Genomic DNA, 17,218 nt, shown 5'->3' with positions numbered 1-17,218 from the left:
GTGATAGTAAAGAGTGCCTTGATGAGCAGCTGAGGAAGCAACTCCAATCAGGACAGAGAACTTTCCAGAAGCAAATCCAGAGTTTGTAAGAACTTCATGCAGAGATACTAGTTACAAAAAGAGGATCAATGGGAAATGCTCTCTGAAAAATGTGAAGCTGAAGATAATGGAGTGGAGGTTCTTAAAGACTGATGTAGGTAACTTAATTGTTGATAATCTAATGTTAAAATTTTCCTTACAGTAACAGATTAAGGCTCATTACAAAAGCATTGGATGGTTGACAGTGAAGGAATATAACCATGCAGGCACAGTGGAGAAGAAAACAAAAACTTGTGGTGGTAGAAAATAAACCTCTGGGGATTCTGGGCCAATAGTTGCCCCCCACCTCCAGTCAGCTGAATATTGATTATGGGTTTCTACTCAAGATAAACCCAGGGTAAAGGACACCAAAAGTGATGGTTTGGGGCTGAATGAGAGCAGAAAAAGATCATTTAGATTGGATTGGTCTGGGGCCTGAAACTCAGTAGGTTGGGAATTTGAAGGAAATTGAGGATTTTGATTAAAAAGATAAATTTGATAATGTGGAAGACAGAAGGAAGTCATTTTTGGACATCATGGTGTAGATAAGATTGTAGGACATCTGTCAACTGAACTGAATTTAGAACAGAGGACAGATCTGAGGCCAAGAAGGCAACATCATGAACAGCAGTGGCTGAAAGGGAAGAAACTGGAACCGAAATGCATTCTTGGGATACTGGCACAAGGAAGGGTATAATTAAAACTTACAGGATGCCTGCTGACTGAGCTGATGATAGGATCTTGTAGCTGAGGAAATGGCATTATGCAAGGGCCAAGAGGGAAGAATCAGGGGCCACATTAGGCGCTGGGGTACGGAACCAAAAGAGGGTGGAAAAAATAGCCAAGATTAAATTAATGAACGTTCTGAGGAGTAAATTTCTAAAAGACGATGAAAAAAAATCAAAAGAAGCAGAATTAATAACTAAAAAAGAACACTGAAAGACGAAAAATGCTGGAAGAAGGTACTATAGGGTGGTCAGTCCTGGGGTTGGAAGCAGCTATGGCCTAGGGGTCCTTCTGTCTCGCTGTGTGCTGAATGACATCACTAGTTGTGGAAGCATGCTGATCACAGTTTGCTCATTATAAACTTCAGCAATAGGAAAAAAGACCTTTCTTTGGTGCTTTCCTTTTAAACAGGTTTGTGGGAAGCCAAGATTATTAGCATATTTGTGGTCTTTTGTTTTCTTGTTTTCTCTTCCTTGCTTGTTGTTTGGAACATGGTCAATGTATAGAAGAATACTGCGTGAGGTGGAGGTGAGGTCCGAGTAGCATATTTTCTCTTTCATTTTGTCTTGTTTTCGCTTTTCTGCTTTTTGTTGGAGTATGGTGGACATATATAATGAATGTGAAACAAGAAACATTTTTTTTCCCATTCCTGCTTGTTTTTTGCAGCATGATCCAATGAATGAAAAAAATTGTGAGGAAAGTTTCAGCAAGTGAGGGCACAGAGAGCTTAGAGGTCTTTGCACCAGACTGGAGTACAGCATCACGGATTACATAATTGGGAGATGTGGAGGTTTACTGGAGGCCTGGAACTTATTTATTGTATACTGTACCTTTAATAGGTAAAGAGAAAGAGTTTTCGTTGATGTACCATATATCTTGAATGCAGTTCCATGTTCATGGAGAATTTGTCAAAGTTTTGTTACAGTTCAGTTGTTAAAGGCAGAAAAGGATTTGGAATGTACGAGACATTTTGCCAAATTTACAGGGAGTCTTTGTCCTTACAGAGCAGCCAAACTTTGTAGGAAAAATAACCTGATGTGGTCGTGAGGCAGGTGGAACAATTGCAGGTACAGACTGAAAGCGAGGAGCTGGGAATTCCTGGCCGAGAATAAAAAGTCATTCATTGGAGTAGGCTGGAGTATCCATCACAAGGTGAAAAAAACATGGCAGCAAAACACTGAAGAAGTGTGCAAATGCAGAATTGTACCACAAAGACTATGCAAAGGAGAGAAGGGGATTATGTATGGTATTTATAATAGGTGAGGAAATGACTTAAAGATTATGAATTCCTGACAGATAAGATTGACAGAACTTGGCTGTTGTCATTTCTCCTGAATATTTTTTTAGAGATTTCATTATATTGCTGTAATGTAGTTTATTAAACAGAAGGCAGAGTAAATGGTATTGCAGATCATATCTTTTTTGTGATATTCTTGTTTGAAGAATTGCTGGGGTCACAGAGTTCTTTGTACTTCTCCACCTCAATACATTATATCATCCATCTTTGAAATTATTCTAGAACTAAACTTCTCATAGACCACAAACAGGATGTAAGATCTTGACACATTACTGTGTACATGGTCCATTACCTCACCCCTCATGTACTTCAGCCACAGAGTTTCAGAACTTGGAAAAACTAGTGGTAATTGCCAGCACTCCTGTAAAAATTCTGTAGCTCTTTTAAATGGATAGTAGGCATCTGGGACATGATATTCAGATGATATAATGATAACATTAATGTCTCTATTGCATTTTATAGCTAATATATATGTTTTTATGCTTTGCCTACTCATATAGAAACAAAAACAGAATTGATTTTTTTTAAATGAAGAAGATGTAAGGTCTTGTGTTTTGTTCTGCTGCCAGTATAGATTGCAACACTGACTACAAAAGGTACTGTACATTACAAAAGCAGCTGATAGATATTTTATGTGCATAAAAAAGTTTCAAAAAGCTGTTAGTGTAGATTAACCTTAAAAGTGCTTGACTACCTTAGTGATTACTTGGTGCTGTTTTACAATTGGCACTTCATTGTATTGTGTTTTGTGTGCAGAGCTTAGAACATTTTGGAAGATTCCTGCCAATTTGACCATGGCTTGTAGTAAAATAGTGCTCAATTATTTGAAGACTTAAACTACACAATAAACATCAAACAAGTATGGCACTTCTATTTCCTATTACATTCAACAGAAAATTACATATAGTACTTCCCCATTTAGGTCAGAAGGTTCAGTTTTGATCCTCATACTTTCATTTTCCAGAACACCCTGTTCCTACTTTTTGTTAAAAAAAAAGTGAATTTGATCCTGTCTGAAACATCAGCAGTTTTAAGGTTTCTTCAAGTTCATACCAGATAATAATAACACAGAGTTTGATTATCGTATTTGTTGCTATGTGTTATGGCACAGAAACAGCACTCCTAACTCCCATGCATATAAAGTTCCAAAAGACATTCTGAAGTATTTTTTAAGGATGGTTTAATACAAAAACAATGAAACACAACGAGACTTTTCAATAAAAAAGTGCACAGATTTAATTATTAAGGTAAGATTATTCCCTTAACTCTCACAGTTCATAATCTGTCATAATCTCGTAATCTGCACACCGATCACTAATTAACCCCCTCTGGGAATTCCACAACCGTAGCAAAGAAGCTACAAGCAGTTTGGGAGGTGCTGGTATAACCCTTCTATAACCCTAGTATAGGTGAAGTGGAAATGTAATGAAATATGAGGAATGAAATATAATGCAACTCTTCAGCAAATCGACTTTGAAATTCACCGAGCAGCCTATCTCTATTTTTATACAAGAGATGAAAGGAAGGCTGGGAGAACTGGACAAAGTGTTCCTCAAAGAAAACACAATGAGTTGATAATATTGACTAACATCCCTCACTGCCTGTGATCTCATAGAGAGTAAGACCTGTCAGTGAACTGTCACTTGGTTCCCTGCCCATTTCAGATTCACAGGAACTAAAACTGTAATGAGAGAATAATGTTTACATTTGACAGACAGCAGATGTAAATATTGCTTGTTACAGTAAAATAGTTAAAAAGATCTAAAATATTACACTTTAAAGCTTCATTTTGAACAAAACTGATTATTGTGGGATCATTTTCAGGAATCATGAATTTTGAAACATATCTGCATTCATTGGATGGTTTAATGTATTATATTAATGAAAAAAACAGATTAGTTTGACAGTGTAATGCTTCATTACTACTTCTATTATACACATCACGTTTCTGTAGCTCTGATAAAGCAGATTCCACAAGGAATTACAGTATAAGCAATCCCCACCCTCAAACAATAAGAAGACCTCTACCAATACACTTTCTTTTCATGCATTGCAAATGAACTCAAATCCAACAAAATAAAGGAAAAAGGAAACTGAATAAAGCTTAGAAAAAGGAAAATGGTTAATGTTTAGGAGGATTCAATGCATGATCACATTTTAAATCTCCACGTTTCTGCTTCAAGCATTGTACACCCCTTATGTCTTACGTAGCAAAGTTGATAAGATCTTTTCTATTTATAAAACAGCATGACATGAAAGTACACCACCTTTTCATCATAGTGCAGGTGTCAAAATAAGGCCATAAAACAGCTAGACCAAAATAATCATTAAAAAAGCACACTAACAACTAGAAAACCTTCTTGTTCTATCATGGATGTTAGGGTCCAATTTTAATTACTGCTAAGTAATAACAAAATGTATCCAGAAACACAAAGAGATTTAGGAATCTGGTACATGCAGTACTTTTGAAGCAAATTACTGTATTTTATTGTAATGCTCTGAGTTTCTCCTTCAACTTATGTCTAGCAATATTTACCCATTTAGCTCCAGGTTTGTTAAAGCAATTACCTTTCAGCCTTCCTTCTACTTCTAGAATTGTGTTTACTATTTTCCTTCTACAGACAGTATCAGTGTGAAATCTTTGCATTGAGTAGATATTCCTGCAAGGAAATTAAATTGTCAAACATTCAGCTTCTTAATACCGTTCTTAACAATCTTCTCAACAGTGAAAATGTTAGGTTAGTCAAGATTTCATTAAAAAATGGGGTTCAACTATTCAACCAGAGTAAACCCAATATGAAAACAAGTGTAGTTTTTCAGCATTCTTGTTTGACATAGTTAAGGTCATATGATGATATGTATGGAAAATGTTACTAGCCTGAAATGTAAGTAAAGGACTCTGTGTTTCAGCAGTTAAGGAAAAGGTCTTGTTACCAGGACGTTTTGAGTTCATCTCAGTTTACCTGAGCAAGTAACTAGGCTCAAATGAGAGTTTGTATATAGTGTAATGTGTGGGCTATAATAACAGTGTAACTTATTTTTATTTAGGTTTGCTAAATGTCAAATTTGTTTTACTTTTTGCTCTGATAGAGTAAAAAGTACTGACACATTATTAATGCAGTATTAGAACATTGAATGTTCTCCAAAGCTCCATACTTTAAATGAGGATATTGAACTATTTCTGCAGTGAAGAAAGGGACAAAATATTGCATAGTACTACAGTACATACAGTAATCGTTAATGTTCCATTTGTTGTATCATTAAGACAAATATTTCAACTGTATTCAATCATTTGTATTAGAATTCAGTCATCTGTTATTGAGAAATGTAACTTAGAAAAATACAATTCCTGAAAAATCATACTTCAGCAGTTGAAAAGGGGGTATTGTGCTTTTTATAAAGGCAGTTGTTCAAGGAGAATTTGTTTCATATTTTTAAAGCAAAAAAGCCTGAACACCTCTGCCCACACACTACCACCTCCCCCGTCTTCCACAAATGGAGCGGAGAAAACTAAACTCAAATCAAGATATATTTAGAATATATATATACTTATATCTTTATCTTGTTATATATCTTCATATATATAGATATATTTATATATTATTTTTTACTATTGTTATAATATTTCCACATAGTGCTATGCAACTAGGTATCTAAAGTTACAGCCTGTAGGGCAATAATGAACTGAGAGAATAATGGTGATCTGTGGGTGAAAAAGAGAAGAGGACCATGCTTTAAAATATTATTCCCCACTTACTGAATTGAAAACCAGTTTCCTATCATTCTTAGCTTGTAAATATGAATCTGTATTTATAAAACTTTTTCACCAACCTTGGACACTAGTACAGTAGAAGTACTATAGAAAAACCTTTCATGCTTAATCAGACATTTCTTTTGAGCAGGATTAGGCAGGGCAATTACAATGCTTATGTCTGTTTTGCATTTATTATAATTCCCAAAAGCTAGTTTATATAGTATAATAGATATAAAGTTAGTGTACATAAAGGGGAATTCCAAAGTAATGCACAGAAATGACACAGTTACAGTTACTTAATCAAGGCATTGTCACATACTTGTTTTCTTATGTAGCAAATTAGACATGCTATTTTGCCTTAAAGCAGTTTCCACCCTAGAAAATTTAGCACTTGCTATGGTTTACTTTAACAATATGGGAATATACTTGGGATGTGTTCTTATAGATGTGCATGGAACATTTCCAGAAAATTCCCTACAAGTGTATTTCGTCTTGGAATGAAGTTAGACTGTATATTGGAGGAAAAGGCATGTTTGTGTCCTCATGATAATTTCCTTATGAAACTACTATCTGAATTCAGCATTAGTATGAGAAGAACAATGAATGTAAAAACCAATAAATGTCCCAAGGTGCCAAGTAACACAAGGGAGGACTTTATTAAAGAATGGATACTTAAACATTTGAAAATAATGCATGGACTCAAAAACATGTCAGAAAATCTCAAATGGTATCTAAATGCATACAACAGAATCACAGGATGTGCCAGATTCAGACCTATGTTGAGCAATGACAGGAGAGAGAGACATGGGTGCAGAATACTTACAGGTATCAACTTCAGGCTCAGTTTTTCTCAAGGGTGCAGTTTAATCCAGTTTTAATATTCTGCATTTTCACTCTTTGTTGGGATTTTTTCTAGTTACCTGACATTTAGCTTGTGTATGTGGGTGGGTGTGTGGTAACTGTGAAAAGAAAGAAAAAGTGAAATTATGTATTTTTCTATGAGGTCCAATTTAGACTCGATTGTGCTCTTAGGGTATTGCCTTTAAATTGTTAATTTCCTTTTTATGTGAATCTACGGTATATAAAAGGAAATACTTTTGTTCGCATTACTATTGGATGTTATATTTACAACCTCTTTTCAACAAATTGATTAAGATAATATCAGACAATGTAAACAAATATTTAGATTATTTTTATTTTATAGAATTTTATTTACACTTGGAATATGAATTAATTTTTGCTCTTATCTTTTTTCTTTGTGGTCAGTTACTGTATATCATTTTCAGAAAATAAATCTGGCATTTACACTTGAGTCCTGACTATAATGTGATAGAAAATCTATGGCAAGACCTGAACATTGCTGTCCATCAATAATCCCCAACCTACTTGACAGAGCTTGAACACGTTTGCAAAGATAAATGGGTGAAAATCAGTGTGCAAAGGTGGTACTGTACTTATCATAACTCGCAGCTGCAATTACTGCCAAAGGTGCTTTTACCAAGTATGGCTCAAGGGAATAAATACTTCAGTAAGCCATCAACATACAGTACTTTACATTTTGATTTTTCTTTGCAGTTTTGCTTACATTTCTTTCACCTATGTTCAGTTTGAGCATAAAAGTATTAATTATGGTTAAGGGTTTTAACCCTGAGTCACTTTATCTACCAACTGCTACTGACATTTCCCAAGTGGAGGTATATAACTGGGGGTGCCAATACTTACATTACTTGTGTAATTAAATTATGTACAACTCAAAATGGTGTTTTTATTAACAAAGACAATTTAAAACAGATTACTTCTGTGATGTACACTTCAAAATACAGGATCATTAACTACTCTGTATTAACACTGTAATTGTGTGGCATTTAAACTGTATGTATTTACATATAAATCATTTGACCATATTTTAAATTCATAAGAAACTAATAGATCCACACAGAGGTGAAAGGCTCAACACATTTAACAAATAAGCCGCATTAAAGCTTACAGAAAATCATAAAGCAAACAGGTCAAAGGTAAAAACTAACACACAATCACAATAGTGATTGTACTAACCTGCTGAAAATTGACTCGCTGTGACAAAGAGGTTCAGGTCCCTACAGTCTGGGGAAAAATCATGACGATCTTTTGTTTTTTATGGTAATGAAGCAATCTGTGCTGCCATGGCTCTGCCACCAGACTTTTCTTTGCTATAAGGATAATAAAACGCACTTGGCAATAAAAGCTGCAAATTTAGCCTGTACATATCAGCCCTTCAGAACGTGCTAAAAAAAAGATGATTTTATCAGCTATAAAAATTACAACTGACCTCATACGTTAATCTTTAATTGTCTTCACTATACTGATAAACCGTTCATTCTTCAGATTGTCACAATTTAGATTTAAGTCCACCTCCACGGCATAATTGGGATATTTCATAGATTCTATTCTTCATACAGTAGATTATTCCACTGTCACAGTATAGGGCAGAAAATATCTTCCCAGTGCTGAAATCTCTCCACCAGTTTTAATTACTGACCTTCCAAAATGAAGATCATCCAGCAACAACAATCAAATATTCTCAACATAACACGTGAAGCAGTAAAATGAATTTCACAGCTACAGAAAAGTAAAGATTAAACTCACAGATTGCATCTATTGCTATATTGTTAGATACAACGACTTGACTTCTAACTTTAATTTCCTTGGTGTATTGTATAGTCCTGTTGTAACAACATATGTTTATTTGTATACCTAATTATGCAAACCCATGGTTTTGATTGGGTTTGTTACTGTATATCTTGCTTGAAAACTTCTACTTTGTCTTGTTTTCAGTCTGGCGAGGTCACTACAGAGTTGAGGGCTGCTGTTTCTCTGAAAATCAATACCGTACGTTTCTACGTTAGTGTTTTTTTAGACTGTGCTTCATATTTAAATTTGCTGTTGTTCTATTGTAGGGTGAAATATTATTTTATACTTCTGTCCTTTCCATCTTATCCCATCTTATAATATGTAATCTGTTTTATCTTAAATGTAGAAGATGCTCATTTCATGCTTTTTCTTCTTCCTTTTACTGATGTGTATAGATTTCCCTCACCAATTATGGTTCTGCTACTAAGAAACTCACTTATACATGGTTTCCATATCGAGTAAAAGCCTTCCCACCATTGCTCATACACAGTTCTGCTTCTAAACTCCACCCACTCATGTTTCATGTGTTGTTATCTCACCTCCCTCGCACACCAGTGTCTCTCCACTAGGATTCCGTTCCGTTTTTTTTCACATTATGATAGGAACATGATTTCAGCGTTGTCTTAATTATGGTCAATTCTTCTGCTATTTTTAAATTTTATGATTCAAGGTAAATGACATTCTGTTTCACGTTTTATTATGTTTCACCACTTTCCTACTGTATGTTGAATTATACAGTAATTCATGTTATATGTAGTATTTGTAATTGTTAAGGGAGCAATCTGCAAATTATGTTAGGTATTGATGAGTATAACAAGGACAATGGAACCTAACCCTATATTTCTGGTATGTTCAAATATTTACAGTACCAACCATGGTTTTGCCAACTGTGGAGGTTTTCAGGAACAAACTCTCAGTTGGCAAGGGGAATCAGTATTGTTTTTGCCGAGTTGTGTAATATACCATCTCATAGAGTGAGTTTACTACTATGTTATTAAATCTCTTTATGACTTAACCTCTGGAAAGCACATGGGTTGAATTACCATAAAATCATTCAAATTAGTTCACTTTAGGAGACCTATCGTGAAGTTATTGCACATTTTTTGATGCTGATCAAAACAAAGGATTTTTTTGTAGTAAGTGGTAGAAAGATAAATAAAACATATTGTCAAAGGCTTAACATTGATGCTGAGGGTCATTTCTGTCAACTGATGGTAATGGTTAACAGTATTTTGTCTTGCTTGTCATCAATTTTTTATATCATTCGATCAAGTTTTTACATGGGGCTTTTCTGAAATGTATACTTATAACAGGATAAATAGTTTGATTTTTAAACAGCACTAGATGTGTTCCCTCTTTATGTTTCTAAATGCTTGTATTGAGTATATTTGTGTTTTGCCCATCCTTAATGCAGTATATTAACTCCATACTCCATAAAGACAGACATACTTCCTTATATCTGTCCTTATATCTGGTCTTGCCACAGTTCTGTATTAACCACTGGCATTATATTTAAATAATGCTCTGTATCCATAGCTCATAACTGGAATGTTCAAGTTTAAGTTTTGACTGTTAATATTGCTGTTGTGCCCTTGAATAAGGTTAAGATTAATCTAATTTGTCAGTCAAGTAGATAGTCCACTCAACACTACAAAAACTACAGAAATTTCCAACCAAGTCCAAGTATGGCTTTTTTTTACTTTTACTTCAGAATGAGACCTTCTAAAAGTACTTCTCTAAAGTTTTTTAATAAAGTTTCAGAAAAGCTTCAAAATCAGCTCTCATTCTTTATGGGAAGTTACTACATACTTTATTAGTACTCAGTATTACAAGCTCATTTTTGCTTCTAATCTGAACAAAAACCTTTCTCATCTAGAAACTGCAATTCTACAGTTAAATGGTGATGTAACGTAATGTAACTTGAAGAGGAGAAAAACTGATATTAGCCACCAAAGTTAGAGCAACATTTGTACTACAGAAGACAAATCAGCTCTACTATGAAAATGCTGAATGACCAAGTAGATTATTTGGCCTCAGAGTCAAACAAGTGTCATAACATACTGTAAAATTGTACTATCTAGCACTGAGCTGATTAAGTTCTCAGAATGCCAGCAGATGAAGATGAAGATGAAGAATTTCTTAATTCCACTGAAAATGCCACTAAATACTGATGTTTTACTTAAATGAGCTAAAAAACACTTTCGTAACTCCTTTATATGCACTACAAAACACAATCTAACAACATGCATACTCCTTTACAACCACTGGTGAAAATGACATACAGCCACAAAGTTGTTTATAAGGGCTTATAAAAATACACACTTTCAGCCAAAAGCTTAGACTACAGGTACAGAGAAGTCTGGTGAAAATGAAGGAAGACACCATTAAGGACTTGAGAGCCAACAAGGATAGCTCAGCAACAGTAAACAGATCAGCTCAGTAGCCGTGGTTCTAGTATGGTTATCTTTCATTTAATGATATTGCTTTTATGCATGTGTGGTGCTGTTTAGTGTTTATGAAGGAGCTATGATCATGATCGTTAGCCTCATTCAAGTAAAGAATTACCCAGTCTGAGAGGGGACTATTGTCTGAACTACATTCCCCAGAAGGCAAAAGGGAATGACAGACCGTTGTTAGTCGTCTGACTATTTAAAGGAAGACAATTGCTTGGGTTAAAACCAAGAAGCTAAGGCTTCCCAAAGGCCTTTGGACTCTGCAAGCTAGGAACCCAGAAGAGTTTCTGATATGCAATTGTACCAGAGGGATAAGTCAGTAGAGATGAAAGCAAACAACTAGCAAACCACTAACATAAAAAATGTAAGTTTTGGTCTCAGAGAAAGACTTGTGTTTTGGAGCTGGTAAGCAGCTTAACTGCCCAGGTGTTTATAGATGAAGTTTAGCTGGAGCACAAAAGAAGACTTTTTTCTATTTGGTTTTGTTTTGCCAGAATAGTTTATAAATCCTAAATCCTTATCCATGTTGAAGTGCAGTGTTTTAAAATGCAAGGTCCCTGAGGCATGCAACCAGAAATGGGATTGATCACATATGGTGGCAACAGTAGTTAAACAGTACCCTCTGGTGGCCACAAAAGTACTATCCTGAAAAGAAAACCAGCATGGACGTCTTAAAGATAAATTCAGGAGAATTGCTGAAATGATTGCAGCAAGTGAATGTGGCCAAGCTAAAAATTAATGAAGAGGTTTGAGCTTGCCTCAAAAGCTTCAGTTTCAGCAGTTGGCGATCCTGGAAAGTTTTGGGGAGGACTGTGGATCCTATGGGTTGCTCTGTCCCAAGAGGTGAGGGAAAAGGAACTATTTGTGACCCAGATGTCCCAAGAGTAGAGGGAGGAGCATCAGACAGTGTACTAAGAGGTGAAGAAAGGAGTCATGCATGTCCTCAAATTCTAACAAAATATTCTGGATGGGACTCAAAAAGAAAGTATTGAACTCCAAGCTGAAAGAGCAATTGAACTTTTATGAGCACTTTATGAGAATGTTTGAGGACACTGCTGCACAGGATCACATCAGTTAGATGAGCCTGAAGAAGCAGCTGAAGGATAGAAATAAAGAACAGCTGGACTTTCTGCATTTGGACAGTGCACATTGTGCATTCCTGGAGTGCATTGCTGTGCATTTCTGCAGTTGGACAGTGCTTGAGGCACCAACTGTATCACTGGAATGCCAAACAGAATCTACAATGTGTAGCCGGAAAACTTGCATCAAAAGTGCAGCAAACCTGTGAGCTCAAGGAGAAAGTAAACCCCTGCAGGCCAGCAAAGAGCTGAAAAAGAATGTGGAGATGGCCACCTGACACAGATCAGAAAGCTGCAGTTAAACCAGTCTGAACACAAACATACACTTCAAAGGAATTCAACTGAATAAGCAATGACCTGAGAAGGTGTCAGAGCAGAAGCCTCCAGGCAGAGCTAGAAAAAGCCAAACATGTGGTGGCTACCTTTCCGAGGCTCTAGTCCAGAGTGTCCAGAGCAGAGACACAGTTGAAAGAGTCTTCATGCTCAGTTCTGCCAGGTAGGTACAGAGAAGAAACGACTGGTAGACAGGACCCTATCAACATGGGCCCAGCTATAGGCCCAGCTGGAGTACAGTCACGTGAAGAGAAAAGGAAAGAGATTCTCCAACTAAAAGAAAAAAAAAGAACAACAAATGATCAGAATACATTGTGTTTTTGTGAAGCTTTCTTAGGCTATTAAGAATTAACCAGCACAACAATAAGGAGTCTTCACAAGAATTCACTACACACGAAAACATTTATTGATACATAAAACAATGTGTACATAAAAGTATTCACAGTAAATACAGGGGAGTCTGGATACAGACAACAGCTTGTCACATGAGAATTATCAAGTTAAAGTGAGTATAAAGAAGAGATACATGAAAACAAGGATAACATGTTTAATGTAACATCAGTTATACTAACTTCCTAATTAGTCTCATTAACATAATCAACATTCAAAATAACTACTGCTTCGTAAATGAATTAAATTGATATCAACGTGTTAATATAGCAAATTAATTCTCAAGGGCAGGTAAATATTAAATTATAATTGTAACTCCCATTCAGAAGGATGGGGAATACCTGACTCCATCCATCGCAGCACTATCCAGTCCATGTTTTGCTGGCTCAAGGTATCGGGGAGATTCTGCTGTAGACTTGTGCTAACACTCATTTCTCTGAAGTGAAATGGCTCACTGAGAATGGTTACCTGCATATAAGACTCTTTTCTTGTGTTTACAGTTTATATATTCAGCAAGTCTATATACCGTATATATAATTGTATTGCAGCTATTAACTTGGTTGGTTAAGACCAGCAATCCAAGTCTGTGAAATTCTTTTTATGGAATCTGATGGATTAAAAGAAGTGGATTTTTCTGGAATGATTTTATAGAAATTGCTCAAGGAGAGACTAGACATGATGAGGGATAGAGTACATCCTGAGAGTTCAATAAGCTTGATTTAATCTACGATGACTTAGAATTTCCCAAATGCACAGTGCTTAGCACAGATAAAAATACTCCCAAATGTTTTATGCCCTAAACCGTATGTGCTTAATCTTTAGAGACTTTGTCCTCCAATCTGTTTAAATTATTTGCATTATGGATTGCTGATTGATTTTTTAGACATTTATGACATTATCCTGTATAATTTTGCATGTTTTCCATTCTCTCTTTGTGAGATTGTTGCCTTTTGCATGGAAGTCAAACCCATCCAATAAATATTCATGGTAAAATTGATCAGCAAAGGCACTATTCCACAGAGGTACATAAAAGAATGAGCCATTTCAAACATAGTAAGATTCTCTTGAAAAAGTATTTTATTACCTAGGATTTCTATTCTATTTGATCATGAATTTTGCACATTTATCAATGCCAATTAAATTGTTTTTTTTTTCCAAATGGAATTTCAAAGAAATACAAAAGCACCTGGATTATTTTGTTTGGCTGTTATTTTCAAATTATAATTGCTTAGGAAATAAACTTTCTTTAGGTTCACACGAGATAAAGTATGTCTGGCTTGAGTCAGAAGTGTCCTGGTTTAATTTCAAAGCAATAACTTTGTTTGACATCTTATGATTCTAATGTAGTTAATAATGTCTTACAATAATGACCTCAGGCAAAAAAATTAACCCCATTTTGTAAAAGGGTAATAATTTCTGAATATAACAGCGTGTGGTGTGCATCATCTGAAAACTCAAAACAGAGGATATCCCACACTAATGATTCCCAAGCTTTGTTTGCAATGCACTGCTAAGAAGACTCATGTAATATTCCAGGAATGTCTTTTATTGCATGAATTTTCTGGAGTCTCTAAAACAATATTTGCATAATCTGCAAATATTTAAAGGTGTATGGATTACTATTAGACTGATATGTTTATAAAATACCCTCTTTATTGTCTTAACTATTACATGTAGACTTATATAATGTTAATCTGGTTGTTCATACAGTATGTTTCATGCTACAGATGCTATTTCCTGACAAATTTTGATGTCTCCTTTGTCAATTACATTCTTTTCATTTTGGGTTTGTAATGTATGTTAATCAAATTCATAGAGGAATATATAACATGCTGTACGTCTGCCACCTTTTTACCTTTAAATGGTGTTACACTTTCAAATTTGCCTTGTTTGTGGTTGAGTGTAAGTTAAACTGTATGATGAATCAAAACCCATAAATCATGTTCATGAGGAAGAGGAAAAAAATCCTAATTTCAAGACCATCCCCAGTACATACTGTATGAGAGTTCCTGTTTTTTCTATGCACTTATTATATATATATGTGTGTGTATATATTTTTATAAATATAATGGGGCAAAAATATAATGGTACTGTTTACAGTAGAAACAAAGAGCCCAGGCTTTTCAGTATTGATGTTTAATACCTAAGAGAGTGTTATTTGTGTGATAGACGGCAGTCCAGAAGATACACTATGTCACTAATGACCTCACAGAAAGCTTGGGTGTTAATGTTACTTCTAGATACATATCAGTGCAAAGTGGTCACAGGACATTTGTAAGTGCCAGAAAAACCTTTTCTGATGAGAGGTAGCAAGACAAAAAGGCTAAAATGGAGAGTGGAAATGAAATACATACTTAGAATTAATGTGTTTTATTTGACATTCACACACAGTTTCCATAATGGCTCTTAGTACTGTACTGTATATACTCAACTTCAAATGAAGAATACAATCGTCCAAATCTCACTATAGGAGTGCAAATTAATATTATTTTTCAACACTGACTTTACATTGCAACATTACTTACATTGACATTGCCAGTACTGCAATAGAAACAATAGTTTAAAAAACTGTGTAAAGTAAACCAAATCTCTCAAATATTTCATTGCTGATTAAGATTTAGCACATGCTTGTAGAAATTCAAGTGCATGTTGTATTTAGATGATCAACATGGACACTCAGAGGCATTGGTTTTTAAGAAATTGTGCATATCACATACAGTAGTCTGATAATGAACAGTTAAGATGAGTATACCAAGTCTTGTCTTACTGTATAATGAGCACCAAAGAGACCTGAGGAGAACAGAATCTGGTGTGAACCCTCTACAGATAGTTAAAACATAAGTTTATCATAATGTAGTTTATTGATTCATCCGTTGACTTCGGCAAACAATATTGTGTACAATCCAAGAAGTGTGATATCATGGTAGCAAGATCACATGTCTACTGTCATTTCTGTGGTCGTTTGATGCAGCTTGACAGCAGCTACGCTACTCTGATTTTGTTGGATCCATTCACCATCATCCCTGTGTTGCTACACCTTTAACTCAATGTCATCCACTTACTTGACTGCAGTGAACAACATTCTATTGCTATAAAAGGCAATGAAAGGACATTGTTTTCTCTGATGAAACACATTTCTGTATGATCGAGGTTGACAGTCATGTGTGAGGACAGAGATAAAGGGAGCAGTTAAATGATGCCTTTGTTTTGGGGCCTTCAGTTTTGTTCTGGGATGCTGTCTCTTGGGAATGGTGTGTACAGCCAGTTGTTTTTTAAATCAATAGTGAAGAAAGCGGGAAAAGTAGCACAGCCTGACTCTACAATGATAAGGTTATATGACCCATAGCTGGGCTATTATTTGCTAAGCAATGTTGTCATGGTTTTTAGCATGATCATGTCAGAGAACATACTGTAGTACAATGTTTACTGGTGTTTTTCTAAAAAATAATCACAAACAGCTGGCCTGTCCCTAACCCAAATTCCAGAATCTAAATTCTAGATTGCAATGTACAGTAAGTAGAATAGAGTCCAGTGCATTTAGTTGTAAGCGTTTCAATAAAGTGAGTGTTTTATTACATTATTACATTATCTCCCATTTCTATTACTATGACAGAGTATATCAGATAAATCTCAAAGTTACTTCTTCCCCTTCCAAACGGAGTGTCCTGAGGCCCAAAAGCAGTATAAGGATTAAAGTAATTCAATAATAGAAACAAAATTGTCTTGGGACTCGCTATCTTGGGATTTAAGGACTCAATCTAAACTGACACTGCCATTACAGTGCCAATTCTGGCCAAACAAAACTATGAACATAAAAATGTGATTTTCTTACAGTACTTTTTAAAATATAATGATAAAAAGAGAACTAACCAATGATTCATAATTAATAACTTTTCTAATTGTATTAAGTCCAGTTCTTATAATCTTACACAATGTTTTAGTTAAGATGTTTTACTATAAGATAACATATCATTTATTATAAGATAACAGAATAATAATGCTAATTAATGTAAATATGCAAACATTATCTCCCTGATGAATCCCTCCACATATCTCAATAATATCAGTACAGCCTCCTTCTGTCAATAGCTAGTCTTCATTTACTTGCAACAAAGGAAAACACAGACATTTTATTTAAAAAGAAATATGTTAGCATTAATATTAGAAGAACTGAGTTCCAAATCAATTATAAAATTACTATTATTCAAAAAGCAACAAAAATAGTGCTAAAGCAGTAAATATCATTGGACAATGGGAGTTTTGCAGAACAAAAAATGGTACAGTATATCATAGTAATTAATTATATCTTATGAAGAATGACTGTCAGTTACTGATGGGTTCCCAGGTACATATTGTATTGAAGAATTATATAATGGTGTGAAGTTGGAGGAATCAGGAGTTGTTGTGCTACAGCTAATGTAAATGGGTTTTTTTCTGA

General features: G+C 35.0%; 1 protein-coding gene across 3 annotated transcripts in view; it reads left to right on the top strand.

Moving 5' to 3' along the window:
* The window catches only part of grm3 (glutamate receptor, metabotropic 3), a 72,328-nt gene that overhangs the window by 28,869 nt on the left and 26,241 nt on the right, over window positions 1-17,218 (top strand). For 2 of the 3 annotated variants that reach the window (XM_088647159.1, XM_088647158.1), the window contains exon 5: window positions 8,670-8,723. The exons of the other annotated variant lie outside the window; for it this stretch is intronic. In XM_088647159.1, coding sequence (XP_088503285.1) covers window positions 8,670-8,723 — 54 coding nt within the window. The remainder of the gene's footprint in view (window positions 1-8,669; window positions 8,724-17,218) is intronic. 3 annotated transcript variants of the gene reach the window in all.

Source organism: Lepisosteus platostomus, chromosome 9 (assembly GCF_059453375.1).
Source record: "Lepisosteus platostomus isolate fLepPlt1 chromosome 9, fLepPlt1.hap1, whole genome shotgun sequence".
NCBI classification, from domain to species: Eukaryota; Metazoa; Chordata; class Actinopteri; order Semionotiformes; family Lepisosteidae; genus Lepisosteus; species Lepisosteus platostomus.
Note: the sequence above shows the minus strand (reverse complement) of the source record. Positions and strands in the feature narration are given on the sequence as shown.